General features: G+C 38.7%; 1 protein-coding gene across 1 annotated transcript in view; it reads right to left on the reverse strand.

Annotated features, from left to right (window-relative positions):
* Positions 1-18,302, reverse strand: part of PDE9A (phosphodiesterase 9A) — a 73,519-nt gene that overhangs the window by 24,713 nt on the left and 30,504 nt on the right. The window contains exons 5-7 of the mRNA XM_070943489.1: positions 10,158-10,212; positions 6,143-6,213; positions 3,030-3,114 (exon numbers count right to left, since the gene is read on the reverse strand). Of these exons, the coding sequence (XP_070799590.1) occupies positions 3,030-3,114; positions 6,143-6,213; positions 10,158-10,212 (211 nt within the window). The remainder of the gene's footprint in view (positions 1-3,029; positions 3,115-6,142; positions 6,214-10,157; positions 10,213-18,302) is intronic.

Below are 18,302 nucleotides of genomic sequence, written 5' to 3' on the forward strand. Positions count from 1 at the left end.
CACCAAGAGTGCAATCTTTGCAGGAATGAACTTGTGTGTGCAAGAGAGAGGGAAAATATAGCTGATGTATTGCAGTGGAAGGAAGAAACGACAATGAACATAATAGTGTTCAGAAAAGTTTTTTGCAAGCTGGAAGTTATGAGTGCTGTCAAACGAGTTTCATGGGCAATGTAAATCCAAAAAGGCACTCTATCCCGTATCCCAGCATGGAAAAAGGAGGAGAGAACAAAGACAGAGTATTGCAAGAATTAACAAACAGGGGCTCTGTGGGTTTGAATACTTGTTATTTTTCATATCCTAAGAAATATATTCTTACATGTGCTGAAAAATTAAATGCAAGTAAAAGAAAGAGCACAGAAAGAAACCTTGAAAGACTATTGTGAAGTAACCAGTAGATTTTAGAACTGTGACCTAGATGAGTGGTTTAACTTTTGTTAAAGATATTAAGGTTCAACTTCATTCTTAGAGTATATGCATTTTCCAACAAGACAAATGGCAGTGAAGTGATACAAGTAGAAAGAAAAGTTTTGAGGGTTACAAAGAGGAAACCCTTAAAATATTTTGTTCAGAACTCTACAAATATTGTCTTTAGTGAATTGTAAAATTCTGTGCAAAGAAACACAAATATTAACTGAAACACAGTTAAATGTAGTACACATTTAACAGTTAAATGTAGTATACAAGTCTCACATCTTGACATAATTTTCCACAATTGATAATAGTATAATTTAATATTTTCCTCCCCTCCCCCTCCCCCACACATCCCAGGTCATGATAGATAAGTCAGTCTGCATTTGAGATGCAGGTACACAACATTTTCTTGACTAAGATTCAGAACGATTCCCTATTCCTCTCCTTCCATAACAGTTTTAAATGTCTGTTTAGCTGCTCATGCGCTTGTGGTATGAGGAATGGTGGCTACAGAACAGCCTGATGTTTTTAAATTCACAAAGTCTGCCATACCAAGCAATGGTTGCTTCTGCTGTTGTTTTAATTACAATTCCAAACCTGGTAATTTATCAGATTAGTTGACTGGCTTCTTCCGTAAAAAGGAAACAACTCATTTGGGGGGTTAAAATATAACATACACATTCTCTCATAGTGCAAGAGGAGTTGCTGTGTATATATTGTGATGTTTTCTCAGATTACATTTTGTATCGGAGCAGGTCTACTTCTTGTAAGTGAGTCTGTTACCAAACTAATGTTTTTTTTGGCAGAATAATTTTTGTTCTCTGCATGAAACCAAGGGCACAAGTCTTTATTACCGGATGGCTTAATGGAGGGAAACCAAGATGTTAATCTTTCCAAGAGTTATTTTTCCAGTTACTCTTTAACTATTAAGTGGCCATATGTTCTTAAACAAAACTAATGAATCTTGTCTTTTTTTTCCATACTGATTTAAAAAACACCAAGAAGCTTCATAATTTGTGAATAATGACCATTGAAAATGAGACATTATTTGGTTTATTAGATGGCAATCCTATGCACATTGACCTGGAAGCAAGTCCCACTCTTGATTTTAATCTTACATGCTGCCCGGAGTCACTACTAAAGGATGGGTAGCTATATAATTTACTTAAATATTTTTTTTTTAAATGTTGGATTTTACCCACTTTTATTGATTTATTAAATTTACCGGTATATCCCACCATTTCCCCAGAGCTCTAGGGAACATTAATTTAATACTGATTTATTTACTGTATTTATATTCCACCTTTTCTCTGAGAGCACAAGTTAGTCGTCTTCTCTAATTTTGATCCAGCAATAACCCTGTGAAATGGATTGGGCAATAATAAGGATAAGGATAAGGATAATTTTATTTCTATACCGCCCCTCTCCGGAGGGACTCGGGGTGGTGTACAGCCAGGTAAAACACAATACAAATATCACAATTTAAATTTAAACAATTCTTAAAAGTATTACATTTAAGGCCAAAATTAGCTAAAAAACCCCAAAAAATTTAAGAACTCTGAATTTAAAACTCAATTATGAAGCTAGCCCTGCCTGTCGGAAGAGCAGGGTCTTAAGAGCACAGCGGAAAACTCGGAGGTCAGAGATCTTGCATATGTCCGGGGGCAGTTCATTCCAAAGGGCAGGGGCTCCCACAGAGAAGGCTCTCCCCCTGGGTTTCGCCAGCCAACATAATTTGGTCGATGGCACCTTGAGGAGTCCCTCTCTGTGGGAGCGAACTGGTCGGTGGGAGGCTATCAGTGGCAGAAGGCAGTCTCGTAAGTACCCAGGTCCTGAGCCATGGAGCACTTTAAAGTTGCACCCATAATTACCCGCGCGGCTGCATTCTGGACTGGTTGGAGTCTCCGAGTGCTCTTCAAGGGGAGCCCCATGTAGAGAGCATTACAGTAGTCCAGCCGGGAGGTAACAAGGACATGAGTGACTGTGCACAAGGTGTCCCAGTCCAGAAAGGGGCACAACTGGCGAATCAGGCGAACCTGATAGAAAGTCCCCCTGGCCACGGCCATCATATGCTCTTCTAAAGACAGCCGTGCATCCAGGAGGATGCCCAGATTGCGAGCCCTCTCTGTGGGGGGTAGAGATTCACCCCCAATAGACAGTGATGGCGTCAGCTGACTATACCGGGACGCTGGTAGCCGCAGCCACTCGGTCTTGGAAGGGTTAAGTCTGAGCCTATTTCTCCCCATCCAGACCCGTACAGCCTCCAGGCAGTGGGACATCACGTCAAGGGCATCACTGGGGTGGTCTGGGGTGGAGATGTACAGCTGAGTGTCATCAGCGTACTGATGTACCCTCACCCCAAAACCACGGATGATCTCACCCAGCGGCTTCACATAAATGTTGAACAGAAGGGGCGAGAGGTGGCCAAGCCACCTTGGGGTTTTCAAGGTGAAATGGAGACTTGACCCTGGCTCTCCATGTCCAAGACTAAACTGACCATCACACTCTATCCTGGGTATCTCTGGATTAGCTGCTAAATAAATCTTCAGAACTTTCCCAATGCAGAAGTGGCTATTCAGAAGTGCTTTTCTTCACAAGCAACAAAACACAAAGCTTACCTGGTACTTCTTGCAGCCATTTCGTCCCTCATCTTTTTAATGTCACTCTTACACTTTTCAATTTCCACTATTTTCAGTCCTTCCACTGTCAACAAAGTAAAACAACAGGAGGGTTACCATGGAGAAGCTCGAAGGATCTCATTGCAGTAATTGAATATAATTTCAAAAGCCACCAAACAGCAGGCCGGTGATTCAGCAGCCCCTCAACCTGAAACCTGTTCCTCTATGGGCAGGTACTGCAAATAGAATCAATCATTCAAATAATACAACACTAAGAGTAACATTAGAAGTAGCAGAAAAGTAGCTACATCACTATTGTAAGCCACAGCAGCAACATCCAGCCATTCTTCAGCTTCCCCGGACTATTTCTTAGAATAGGAATAAATGAAAGCAGCAAGCTGTGGCACTACTATAATATACTATATTAATACAAAACACTATATAGTGACAATGCTTCATTGGGTTTCCATTTAGCATCTTATTAAATGAAAAAATGGTTTCATGATAGCTCTTTATATAGAAGCACCAGCTGTTACACTAAGCTCTGGGCCAACTTTTTCTCAGCCTGGTGTCCTAACTGGCATATTAGGAGGATAGATAGAAAGAAACTGGTTCTTTTAAGCAGTGGAGAGGAGGTAGCATGTGCTGCTCATAATACCACGTACAGTACGAAAGAATGTGAATCAATATATTCTTGGTATATTCTTGGTACAGAATCACGTTATGAGGCAGTTTTCCTGTAATGTTCCTCCCATACAAACTTGCTGGAACTACTTTTACACTGGCATTATAATGTTTATGAACTGCTCAGCAATAAATTCTCAGCCTGACTGGGACATTCATCACACCAGCATTGCATGTTTCCTGCTGGGCAGCACTGACAACAAACCTCTGCAAGCAACTGGAACAATCTTTATTTTTAGTAGTTTTCAAATACTTCAGTCTCTGTAAAGAGGCATGGCCTCTTCTCACTTATCAATGGCCATTCATGTGTGTCATAGACATTTATAAACTAGAAACTTCAGATTCTCACTTGGGGATAAACAGGATGTGAACGTATATTGAACTAAGTCTCCCCAGCAGTAATTTGAACACATTTGTGTTTCCGTGTCACTACATGAAAATACTAGTGGCTCCAAATTTCATTTGTACAAAAACGTATACTGAAAACTCATAAAGAAAAACAGTTAATTGAAATCTTTGAAGCTATTTAAGACAGAAAGTTTCAGTCCTTTGGGCTCATTATACATTTGTCTGTTTCAATAATAATTTTAATGAAATGTTCATACATTCCTGAATTCCATTTCATATTGTTGTATTTTTCTGTCATACTATTTGCATATGAATTTGAGTGTTTAAAGGAAAAATCCTCCCATCAGAACCTTGTTTTTCACCAAATTCTGATAATTTTATTTTTACAAGGCAGTAATTTGCAGACATAAACCTTTATTATATGTAGATTGTGAAAGTGATAAAAAATTCCATTACGCAAAATTATCATTTTAAAGTATTATAATAATTGATTTTCTGATGGCTCATAATCAATCAAAAAGTATTGATTACATAAGGTCTTAACAAAAAAGGCTGTTAGATACATGTGAATTTGTTGTATCACTTCTTTCTTAGCTTTAAAAAATATATGTCAAGCTCAGAAAATCAGGAGTCCAGGCAGTTCAAATGAATTTATAGGTTTATTGTACGCTAAAGCTCTCTATAAGAATCTGAACTACTGTCAAAGCAAATTGGCGGTACATAAGAGTAAATGGAATTCAATGTGGGCTGGACTTAGATCTCTTGTGGGCGTAAAGGGACTCAAGATTGATGACATATTTGACCCTTCCCTGGGGTTCAGCCTAGTCATCTACAATATACTTTCCACCTCCCACCCAAAGAACTGCATTTTAAATATTCCTAATTTTTAGGATCCAATAAAAAGGTTTCTTAGAATTTTAGAATATTGCTGATTTTGTTCTCAGCAAATCTGCCACTGAACTTAGGCAGTACTCAGAACATCTTTGAACATGGCCTTCATCTTGCTTTTCAGAGAAAGAATCACAACTGAAGGATCCTATCTAGAAGTGCAATCCAGCTCAGAATCTTCTCAGGTTATTTAGGAGAATATAGATTTACTGCACAGGATTAAAGATTTTATACTACATTTCTGTGCAAAAGATGCAAGATGAGAAAGAAGAATTTTGGACTTGAAAGGTTGCTTTCCCCTCTTCTCTTTCTCCAATACTATATTTTACCCTGCCAAAAAGAAGGCATTAGGTACTGTATATTCATAAAAAGATTAAAATCTCACACTAGTACAAATTTATTCTAGGCTTCAGCTTGTTAGAGAAAACCTCACACTTGGTTTTGATGAACATTTGCATAACAAGCACCCTCATGTTTGGGATGCCCACCTTTCAAATGCCATCTCACAATATTGATTCTCTATCCAATTCCCAGTCTAATCACATCTGAAGGCCAAGAAATGTTTCAGAGAAACTGTCAATGGATGTGGCTGCCCAAGATGATATTGTATCACATTCCTTGAGATGGTTGGCTCAACCCAAATCAGCCTCCCAGATAGAAAAAATATTTAACAACTTATACACCTCAAAAACAAAGAGCTTTTTCTAGAGATCGTTTTGAACAACCTGATTTCATGATAGATTTTATCTATCTTTCATGGGAGATTTTATGGAGTTCCGTCTGGACAGAAATGGTGTATTTCTGGTGCACCCGCAGTTAAAGACATTGCACATATCATCATTGATTGCAAACTGTATTCTGCAGAAAGGACTGGTTATTTAGAGTATTTAAAAACAACAAAAAATATTGGGGCACCCAGGAGCAACTACTGTATGTTACTTACTGCAGGGAATGAACCTACATATCACTAATAAGACCACAGCCTTTATATCAAAGGCCATTTTGAAGAGGACAGATTATTTAGATCCAATTGGGGTTAATTATAATGTGACAATTTGTCAGGAATGTGCCTTACTATTTTTTTACTTTATATTTACTGGTATACTTGTATTGGTTTTATATTTTTAATATGGTCAGATGATTAAACCAATAAAGTTTCTAATCTGTTCTATGAGTAGAAAAAAAGAACTCACGTTCCACTCTCTTCTCCAGCATTGCCAGTTGATTAAATACTTCAGTTTTCAATTCATCAATTTTAAATACCCTGGAGAGGAAATAACAACAGCCCCAAACTTAAGTAGGAAGATATGCATGAAAAACATAATATTTGTTGATGGGAAAATAAATGCTGAAAGTTAATATCTAAATGCACTGAAAGATACTTCAAAAATAAACAACTAAAGATGTTCAATTACTATTTCCCAGCTAAGGATCAGCTTTTGATATGAGGATCTTACATACAACCGGCTACTGAGGGAGGCTCTGCCCACCTACCCAGACGTAATGTGCGACTACTATGCATGCGCAGAAGGCCATGCATATGCGCAGATGTGGCATGTGCAACAGGGGTGAGTTCTAAATTTTTTTACTATTGGTTCTGTGGGCGTGGTTTGGTGGGGGGTAATGTGACTGGGTGGGCGTGACCAACTTTTTTTTTTACTTTTAAAAGCATTTTTTCTACAACCTTAAGAGGTTGCAGAAAAAAATGCTTTTAGAAGCCTCTGATGATCCCAGCTGAGCTGCACAATCATCAGAGCCTTTTTTTTTTTACTTTTAAACGCAGGTTGTAGAAAAAATGCTTTTAAAAGTAAAAAAACCCCCAACCTCTGATGAGGTGGGTGGGGTAAGCGAGCGGTGACCGGGCAGGGAACCGGTTCAGGGATGTGGCCAGCCAATGTTATTACCAGTTCTCCGAACTACTACAAATTTTTACTACCGGTTCTTGCGAACCGGTGCGAACTGGGAGCAACCCACCACTGGTGTGCGAGTGAAGCCAGCGCGCACGAGTTCACATTTGCAAATCGGTAGGGAAGGTAAGTGAATCCCACCTCTGGATCCCCTCCTATCCATAAAGGTTCCCCATTTAATTCAGATTAGAAGGAAAGATAAGGCTCCTTCCATGAGTGACATGTAAAACAATTCTTCTCTGAAATACTGGAGAATGAAGGAATCAATATACATGTTAGGACTGCTTTATTTCTTAGATATAAATATAAATTTATAGAGATATACAGTTTTACACATCTAGAATAAGCAACTGCTCATCCATGTTTATTCAAATATAATAAAATGGCCATGATTTTGGCTAATTATAATTTTATGAAATTGATTCAAGTTAAATGTACACTTTTTTAAAAAAAACTTCGGCTATAATGAAGACAATTTTCAATATGAAGAAAGTGTAAACAGATAGTCCTCAATTTATGACCACAATTGAGGCCAAAATTTATGCTGTTAAGTGAGAAATTTGTTAAGTGAGTTTTGCCCCATTTTATGACTTCTTGCCACATTTGTTAAGTGAATCAGTGCAATTCTTAAATTAGTAACATGATTGTTAAGCGCATCCGGTTTCCCCATTGACTTTGCTTGCCAGAAGGTCGCAGAAAGGGGTCATATGACTCTGGGATACTGCAATGTCATAAATGTGAGTTGATTGTCAAGCATCCAAATGTAAATCATGCGACCATGGGATGCTGCAATGGTCATAAGTGTGAAAAATGGTTATGTCATTTTTTTCAGTGTTGTAACTTTGAACAGTCACTAAACTGTTGTGAGTCAAGGACTACCTGTACAATGCAACAGGTGAATGTTTCCTTAGCAGCAAATCCCTGTGCATATTTTTGTAGGGTGGCAAACAGGTGGCACGCATAGCCATATCAGTGGGCACACGAGCTCAGCTCCGGTGCACATGTGCGTGCCGGCCAGCTGATTTTCAGGCATTCTGGCCCACCAGAAGTAGGGAAACAAGCTGTTTCCTGCCTCCGGAGGGCCTCGGGGGTGGAGGTGGGGAAGGCCCATTTTTCTCTCTCACCTGGCACCAGGGCCTCTCTAGGAGTTTATGTTTATGTTTGTTTTATTTGATTTGTATACCGCCCTACTCCCGAAGGACTCAGGGCGGTGAACAGCCAAGCAATAAGATACATAAATACAAAAATTTAAAAAACCAGTTAAAATCGAATTAAATCATTTTTTGGCCCAGACAAATTAAAACACCCCAATAATTTAAGAACAGATTTAAAATTTATGTATTAAAAGAGGGAGGAGATTAGGCCAAGCCTGCTTGATGGAATAAAAGAGTCTTCACAGCGCGGCGGAAGGTGCGCAGATCCGGGATCCTCCGTATCTCTGGGGGGAGCTCATTCCAGACGGTAGGTGCCCCCACAGAGAAGGCTCTCCCCCTAGGGGTCGCCAGCCGACATTGTTTGGCTGACGGCACCCGGAGGAGTCCCTCTCTATGAGAGCGTACTGGCCGGTGGGAGGCTATTGGTGGTAGTAGGCGGTCCCGTAAATAACCAGGTCCTAAGCCATGGAGCGCTTTAAAGGTGGTAACCAAGGAGTCTGGGGAGGGCGAAAATGGCCTTCCCCAACCCCCCCGGGAGGTCCTCTAGAGGCTGAAAATGGCCCATTTGACAATTTCCGGTCCCACCAGAAGTTGGCAAAAGGGTCATTTCTGGCATTTGGTGGACCTCCAGGAGGGTGGGTGTTCTAGTTTAGAACCAGCGGCAATGACGGAGGCGAGGTTAACAATTAACAGCTCTTTATTAACAACAATTAACCGCAACTCTCTCTCAGTATGCTAAGGAGGGAGTGAGCCGATTTCTCTGAACTGACAGCTCTTTTATACTCGAGCTGTCAGCAGCTTATCCAATCAGGGGGCTCCAAGTTCCTGCCTGCAGAATGCCAGCAGGTGGACCAATGAACTGTGCGCTTGCTTCATGTGATCGTGGGCCGGATGCAACACTTTTGCCATTTTCGCCCTCCCCAGACTCCTAGAGAGGCCCTGGAGGTTGCGGACACAAAAAATAGGCCTTCTGGTCCCATCAGAAGTTGGCAAAAGGGTCATTTCTGGCATTTGGAGGACCTCCGGGGGGGAGGCCATTTTTGCCCTCCCCAGACTCCTAGAGAAGCCCTGGAGGCGGGGGACAGCAAAAAATAGGCCTTCTGGTCCCATCAGAAGTTGGCAAAAGAGTCATTTCTGGCATTTGGAGGACCTCCGGGGGGGGAGGCCATTTTTGCCCTCCCCAGACTCCTAGAAAAGCCCTGGAGGCGGGGGACAGCAAAAAATAGGCCTTCTGGTCCCATCAGAAGTTGGCAAAAGAGTCATTTCTGGCATTTGGAGGACCTCCGGGGGGGGAGGCCATTTTTGCCCTCCCCAGACTCCTAGAAAAGCCCTGGAGGCGGGGGACAGCAAAAAATAGGCCTTCTGGTCCCATCAGAAGTTGGCAAAAGAGTCATTTCTGGCATTTGGAGGACCTCCGGGGGGGAAGGCCATTTTTGCCCTCCCCAGACTCCTAGAAAAGCCCTGGAGGCGGGGGACAGCAAAAAATAGGCCTTCTGGTCCCATCAGAAGTTGGCAAAAGAGTCATTTCTGGCATTTGGAGGACCTCCGGGGGGGAGGCCATTTTCGCCCTCCCCAGACTCCTAGAGAGGCCCTGGAGCCAGATGAGAGAGAAAAACAGGCCCTATCGGGCCATTGTGTGCCAGGAGCAGAGGGAGCTAGAAATATGTTAGAAATATGACAGAAAACTAAGATAATGGCAGGGTGTAAATTCTAGCTAGAGGCTAGGGATTTTTCCACTAGCTACAGCCATGGTAGGGTAGATTCTCTAATTGTACAGATTGTAAATGGGGTCTCCCTGAAAGCAGATGTGGGATTGTCAGTGAAATGGGGCAAGTATCCAGGAATACCCTTTATACAAGCAGAGAAAATAAAACTTTCAGTTTTTGCAGGAATTTAGAAACTGACTAGAAGATCAGGTTTGCTGATTTGGTTGCCTATGAAATTGACTAGAGAAGCACCAAGTTCAAGTGAGGACAGGCAAGGTGAGGTTCCTGCAATTCTGGAAATGGCCCTGCATCCTAGTTCCATGGAGCTCTAAGGATGCAAATTGCAAATCAGCCTCAGGGCCAGGGCAGGAGCAGAACCAGAACTAAAGAATTCTATGGGAGTTCCGTAATTTTAAAATTATTGTATAGTAAAAGGGTTACCTTGAAAATTGCTCAACCACCTGCTCCAGCAAATTCTGAAACAATTGTTCTTTCTCTATTAAAAATAAAATATAAAATGGCAAATAATAAGAAAGTTGATATCATGAAAAAAAAACAAACAGTTATATCCCCCAATATATTATCTGACAAATAATGCTTTGGAAAAGATTATAAGCTTTGTCATCCTCATCTAATTGTTTGTAAAATTAAAGGGATTAAAAATATATTACTCCATTCCTTTTGTCCTGAGAACTATAATATAACAATGGATTTTGTACTGTCCTGTTCAAACTCACTACGCCACAAGAAGCCATTGAATAGACTGGCAACTGCTTTCTGACATGGGAGACACAATTTTAGATTCAGATTCCCTCTCTCCTCCATAGTGACAAAGGAATTTTGCATGGCTGTAACATGGGAACTACTATTCCATGGAATCTGAAGTCTCTTGATGCTTAATGTCTATGGAGATTCTCAGTCATTCAGGTCATGGTTGTCCCAAAGGTGTTTTTTCAAGAGGCAACTGGCCTTTCTGTTTGAAGATGTTGCTGAGCTGAAGAAACTTCTTGGATGAGAAGCAAAACATCTTCAAAGAAAAACCAGAAAGGCCAGTTGCCTTTTGAAAAAACATCTTTGGGATGGTCTTGATGCTTAAGTAAGATTCATTTTGTCTCAACTTTTCCAGAACCCACTACAACAAAAATGCCAAAAGAAACAGAAGGAAATACAAAGTCAAGAGTTAGCATTTTCCTCACTGCTCTCCTGATAGTAAAAATATTATCCCCATGTATGTTTACTCACAGAGTAAGACCTTCAAAATAGCTAGTAGCATGGAAAGGCCTCTCGTAGTATTGGCTCTCTGTGTAGGATGCCTGCATAAGGAGGCTCATTTGTTGCTTAGTTTTTGATACTATTTTACTATCAAATGCCTTCATTATTTTTCATCTTTTATTTTATGTACACTGAGAGCATATGCACCAAGACAAATTCCTTGTGTGTCCAATCACACTTGGCCAATAAAAAATTCTATTCTATTCTATTCTATTCTATTCCCACATCTGAGACACAGTAGTTATATAATAGGGCCATATTGATTTATTGTAATTTTCAGATAGCTTTTATTTATCTTCTCCTTCGATGCTGCCAGAAGCAGACCATGTCACCCTTACAGTATTATTTATTTATTTATTAATGAGTTTTATATGCCGCCCTATCTCCAGCCGGACTCAGGGCGGCTCACAACAGTAAAAAACATCTAATGAAAAAGTTAAAAAGAAATTACATCCAAATCTCATAATTTAACAGTTAAAAGTGCAATTAAGACTAACAAGACTAACAAGTTAAAAATTAAAACCCCATCAGTCCAGGCCAGCCAAACGAAACAGCCACGTTTTCAGGTTGCGATGGAAAGAGCGGAGGTCAGGGGCCACCCGGAGCTCCAGGGGCAGTTGATTCCAAAAGGTATTGCACTACTAGTTCTGTTAATTCTCAATTTTCTCAACAGAGTCACATTCATATATATTCCATAGTATGGAAATATTTTGCTATTACCTTCTGGAATGCATCTCCAACTCCTAGTTTAGCTGCAATTCTGAGATTTTCCTAGTGGCTTTCTCATCATGCCTGACCATGCTTACTTTTTCAAGATCAGCCAAGATCCCTTACAGGTAGTTCTTACTTGAGCCCAATATTGAGCCCAATATTTCTGTTGTTAAGTAAGACATTTGCTAAGTGAGTTTTGTCCTGTTTTACGACCTTTCTTGTCATAGTTGAGACATAGAAATTCTTAAGTTAGTAATACAGTTAAGTGAATCTGGCTTCCCCATTGGCTTTGCTTGTCAGAAGGTTGCAAAAAATGATCATATGACCCCTGGGACACTGCAATGATCATAAATATGAGTCAGTTGCCAAGCATCTGAATTTTGACCATGTGACCATGAGGATCCTCCAAAAGTCATAAGTGTGAAAAATAGTTATAAAAAGCACTTTATTCAGTGCTGTTGTAACTTGAAAGGTCATTAAATTAACTGTTGTAAGTTGAGGACTGCCTATATATACTCCCACCTGCTATGTAATCCTAAATAACTTCAAGACTATTGTTACAATGTCAATTCTACATTTTTACTCAAAGTACTGTATTCCAAAACTCTTCTGTTGCTTATTTCTTCTCCCTGCCACAGAAGCTCTCTCAAGACTATATTTTCACATCTGATTATTTTCAAAGCCAACAACTTTTCATAATGCCTCTTTTCCACTTGTTTTCTCTGCTGTAAGCCTGCATTTGTTCCCTTTAGCAAAATCATTGTATTCCACTTGGATTTTGACATCTTTAATAAATAATATTATTCATAGAGTAGAGGCTGCTATTACATGGCTGCTATTTATTAGTGAAATGAGAGAACTGATTTTGACTAGTCATTTAGCTGTTTTTTCATAGGAGAACTAAAACTGAACTTGGAACAAGTTGTTACATCCTTATATACTGCCTGAATTCAGTGGAGCAAAACACCCTCAAGCAATCATAACTACCTTGTAAATTATAGCTAATAATAATTCTCCTATGTATTCCTTCAGAAATTGTGAGCGCTCCATCACTGGAGGCTTTTAAGAAGAGAGTGGACAGCCACTTGTCTGGAATGGTATAGGTCTCCTGCCTGAGTAGAAGACTTCCAAGGTCCCTTCCAACTCTGTTATTCTGTTATTAATTATTTTGGATGATTATACAATGACCCTCTAATAATTCTGGAGAAAAATCTGTTACAATATGCCAGGATGCTGACATTCTCACGCTGGCAATTTATTGTATACATTCCCTCTACTTGATTTTAAGTTTGGAAAATATAATTGTATTAGAGGTTAGCAGTCATTCTGTCCTTTCCACCACTCCAAATTTGAAACTGATAATTCCCCCTACCCCCAACAGCAGGATTTAACCCATTATTTGTTGGGGGATCAACTCTTCTTCTTGTTACAAAGACAGTACATCAGCAATAAAATTATTCTCCTAGGCAGGATTTACTGCATGGTAAGTGAGACTGTTTTTTTCCTGTAGAAAAAGTTATTTCTATCATCAGTAGAAAAAGTTATTTCTTCTAAAGAGTATTGACTCTTCCTCCTACATCTCATTTTGTAGAATCTACTTAGAATATTGCTCTAGAACTGATATGGAAGGATGTTTCCATATCTGTTGTTGTGTGGGCCCTCTCATTCCTTAAACAATCTTGAAAATAATATTTTATCTATTTATGTTTATGTGATAGAATTTGCAAGGAACACAATCAAGCCCAATGCAACCATCACTGTTAAAAGTTTCCAAAACAGCTACTTTTGGGTATGGTAATTACCTTAAAAAGCTACCAGTATATAGCTAAAAAAGTCTGATACAGCATTTTAACTTATATAAATCCTTTAAAAGATGTATATATAGTGAGATAGAATGAGGGTATCTGGAGATAGTTATGGGACCTCCAATTGAGGTGCTGCTTTTTTAAAAATAGTTTTAAGATTTATGATTTTATACTTAATTTTATTGTTGTGAACTGCCCTGAGTTGTGTTTAAGATGGGTGGCTATACAAATATTTTAAATACCTAAATAAATACACAAAATAAATTTATTGAAATCTGCCAAAAAGTCAACTGGCCCTATTTATCTACCTAGTATTAGTTGGAACTACATAAAATCCAGGTGGAGAAAAACAGTATACTAGGTTTCTGATATACTACGGTATTCAAAAGTTCAGATTATTTCTGAACCCCTGCAATAATACAAACTGATCTTTATTTAATTGTTGCATGTTGAAGTGATATTTCAGAATCTTTTGTACATTCTCTCATTCATCAGGGTTTGAGAAGTCAAGAAAAGTCACAGACCAAAGGTGTTAATAAACTGTCTCTCAACAGTGGCTTGCCAAATGATCTGGGAAACTAACAGAAATAGCTGAAGTCAGTTATTTAGTAATAAAAATAAATCTGTGGTTTCTGCATATTGTTCACAGATGAATAAACACTCCCTCAAGTAAAACTCACTTCCTGGTGATTTAATAGACACATCCATGATTTACCACTGCCATTTTAAATAATCTTCTCTCCAGTTTCCTAATCTAGCCTACAGCTCTGAAATTCCAATTGTTTTTTTCTTTTTCTTTTTAACAAAAATGTGGCATATTCTATAAAACAATTCAATCTGTAATGTTAACAGTCAGAGTGCACGAATTTAATGTAAAGACAAAATTATGTGTCTGCATGTGTCTGCATGTGAGCATTGCTTTTAAATGCTAGGATTTGAATACAAGGTCCTTATATAAAAACAAAATGAATAGCTATCCATTGTGTATTTCATAAATATATGTGTTTCAGAATTTCTGCAAGTTGAAAGTCCTTAAAACATAACACCTTCAGATTAATCAAATTATGGATCAGTACCAATATACACAAATTATCTTTAGTAACATATTTTTTATAAAAAGTTACTATTTTAAATAACTGTAATATTTAGACTTACTATCATGAAGCAAGAAATATTATTATGCAGAAATTGTTGAAATTAATAAATACCTAAATGCTTCCATGAGGAGTTAAACTTTAATTCAAGGTTATGTGCTTTAAAGCATCCGTTTCATTCAAACTCATTTTCTGATATATACTGTATATATAAAATATAGTATATTATTATCTTTCTATTTTTGAAATGATTTGTCTGTGATGATGGATGTGAATAATCACAGAAAGTTTTAAGCTAAAACAAAGCTTCAAAATAGATTCATCCTGTTTAAGAGATTTGTTATTTACTGTATTTCAATAAAGTAAACAAGCAGCACAATTAGCCCAAGCAAATAGCAGTTCCCTGTTTTTGTTAGAAATCCAAGAACAAAATCCAAGTATATATCAGAAAATGAGTTTGAAAGCACAAGAAGTGCTTTCAATTAGAAGTAGCATAAAAGATTTCTTTCTGCTTACCGTCCACCAGTTGATATAAAAGGCCAAACCAAGAATAAATTGTGTATCCCACATTCACTGCCTCTCAGTATTTGGCACTGGCTGATGCTTACATGAGCATGACAAAGTCCTATAAAAACAATCCAGTTTAAAAAAAAAAAAGGGAGGGGGAATCCCTGCCCTAGATATTGTACTTTCTGTCCCTCTCATTTTCTAAATTTACGTGCAAAGCTTAAAGTTATTTACCCACAAGCTACATGCATTGAATTAAATGAGACTTACTCCTAGGTAAATATATGTAGCCTTAGTCCTAGGACATTCTAATCCAGGGAACAGTCAACTGCAGACTGATGTTTATAGATGTAATAAAACAGTGAGGACGTATGTTTTTATAACCCAACAGCATAGTAAAGATATACAGCTAGCAGTTCCTCTTGCCTTAAAGAGACAAAGGTCTCTTTTCCTGAATCCATATTAACTATTTATGCAATTCCAGGGTCCAAATCAGTAACTGTGAAACGGGAACAATTTCAACTACTGAAATTTTCAAGGTGTTCTACAAACTTGGCCACAACTGCTTGAAGACTTCTAGGTATTGCCAAGTTTTTCTCTTCTTTTTCCAATGTGGAGTTCCCATGTAACCTTCAGGAAGGGTTCAGTAGGTGAAGATTTCCTCATCACTGCCTACTACAATTTGACCATTGTATCTCTCCTATTAAATTTACAAGACCTCAGCCATAAAAAGTTGGCAACTTCAATAAAGAAAGGTATCATTTTCTCTCAACTCAAAGCTGGAAAATTTGCTGCAATTTATCAAAAGACCTCTAATAGGAGGCATATGACTGGAATCCAGAATGTCAAAATTGAGGTCAACATGCTTGTATTTTTCCTGTTGCACTTCTCTACCTTCATGTTATTTTTCATGCTGTAAAAGATGTCATAAGTAGTTGAGGGGAGGAAGAGGGGCCTCTACTTTTTGACCATGCTTCCAGCCAATAGCCAGACAATTGTAGGCTATACAGTTTGTTTTGTGCTTTGATTTAGTCTGCTTTTCCATCTGCAAGAATGCCAGAATTTTAATTGCTATGGTGATTCCATCCATCTGATATATGTTTAGATGCTCCTCTCTATTGGGGGTAGGTTAAAATTAAAAAAAAGGTGGGGAATCCATCTTTTCTTGCTCACTACTTTTTTGAGAAGCAGAGACAAGTCATCTAGTGGCTGATCAGATTTTTGCAACTCAAATATAAGTAGCCTTGGCATTAATATGTCTGCATATAAGCACACCAGTCCACGTACATAAAAACAAACAAACCCTTGGACATTGTTTGACTTGATTTTCTGTATATCAATGTTGTGGCAGTGGAGGGAGAGAAGAAAAAAAACTTGCTTCTCTGTTTTATCAAGCTCCTGTATCACAAATATTGTACAGTTGCCCTATCTTTTTCTCTGTGATATGTTACTAAATTGTAAAGACAAAATACAGGTAGTCCTTGAATTACAACAGCTCATTTAGTGACCATTCAAAGTTACAATGGCACTGAAAAATGTGATTTATGACAATTTTTCACATCATGGGGATCTTTGCATAAGTTAGTAACCAGGTTACTAACTTATCAACTGCAATGATTCACTTAATAACTGTCGGCAAGAAAGGTTGTAAAATGGGGCCAAACTCACTTAACAAATGTCTCACTTAACAACAGAAATTTTGGGCTCAATTTTGGTTGAGTTTTATATAGGACTACCTTTATAGAACTACCTGTATAGAAGCAATGTTGGGAAATTTTGAGATGGTTACAAATGGGAGACCCTAATGTCTGGGACTCATTAATAAGGAAGAGCATTGCAGTTCTCTCTAGAAGAGTTTATGTGACTGAACATTTAAAAAAGCATATATTGCAAGGATAGTGGATAGAGGATATCACTGTGTTGTGTTTCTAGATAATGCTTTTATCCTAGAGTCAGCTTGATGTAACATAATTAATCCATTAACCAATATATTTCCAGATAACAGCATGATCAGATAGTAGGTGAACATGTACCATATCCTGTATGAATAAAATTGTGGATGGTGAAATGCATTACAGTACTTCAAAATTTCTAAGCAGAGGCATTTCCTCATGTTATTTGAAGAAAAGTCATTGTGATCCTTAGGAATTTTGGAGAAGGGTTGAAAGAAACACTTTCAGACTCTCTCAGTTGATGACTTCTAGATGTGTTGGGAATTTCCAACAAATATGTGAATTCTCTTCTCTGGAAAAATTTGACTTCCGGCGGTGATGACATTGTGAGCGGGGTGAGGAAACGGTTGCTGCCATTTCTGGAACCCAAATATTCTCTAATAGAAGCTCTTTATGAGCTTTCCTGAACCTGTAGAGATCGGGAAACAAGGGGGGAAGCCTTGAAGCCCCTGGACACGGCGCTAGCGTTGGAGGGGACACAAGACAAATGCCTCAAATCTGTTGGAGAAGAAGCCTGCCTTTAAGGCAGACAGGAGCGATGGTGGCCGTCTAGAGTGAAGCCAAGAGAGGAGAGCAGTTTCGAGTGGCAGAGTTGAGCGGAGAATCTCCAGGACTGGTGAGACAAGGAGGAACATGGACTAAGAGGGCGCGATCTGATGGATTAACTTGTGGCGGCGATTTACGATAGAAGCGCAAAGCCTGCATAGAACAGTAGCGAGAGGAAGCACAGCCCCGCGGAGTGACTAAGCATTATTGAAACGAACAACCCTAGGACTTTGAAAAGTGGTGGAGAAATAGGAACCGGAGAAGAAGACACAGCGTATAATCCAATAATTTATAGGACTCAGAGGGCTAAGGAGAACTGAAAGGAAAATAAAACTGCCTATAGGACAAAACTGGTGTTAAAAACAATTGTAGTGATAAGACCAAGACGGAGGGTGAGAAACGTGGACTTGAACGGAAAATAGGAAATAGCCATACCTAAGCCACTGTGGAGACTGGACTAAAAATGCTAAGTACTATTAAGAAAAAGGGGGGTAACTGTTTTCTAGTTTCTAACTGTTAAGAGGTTGGACATATTATATATATTGTATATATTGTATAGACAGTAAATAAAGAGTGATACTAAAGGTAAAGAGGAAATATATACTGCGATTTATAATCTTTAAATACAGATTGTGTTGTGAACTTATAGAACTGGGAAAAAGAGGATGGGGAAGGAATGAATTATAACTGTGATTGTTT

Source organism: Pituophis catenifer, unplaced genomic scaffold (assembly GCF_029215685.1).
Source record: "Pituophis catenifer annectens isolate HBS135680 unplaced genomic scaffold, rPitCat1.0.hap2 SCAF_4, whole genome shotgun sequence".
Classification (NCBI taxonomy): Eukaryota; Metazoa; Chordata; class Lepidosauria; order Squamata; family Colubridae; genus Pituophis; species Pituophis catenifer.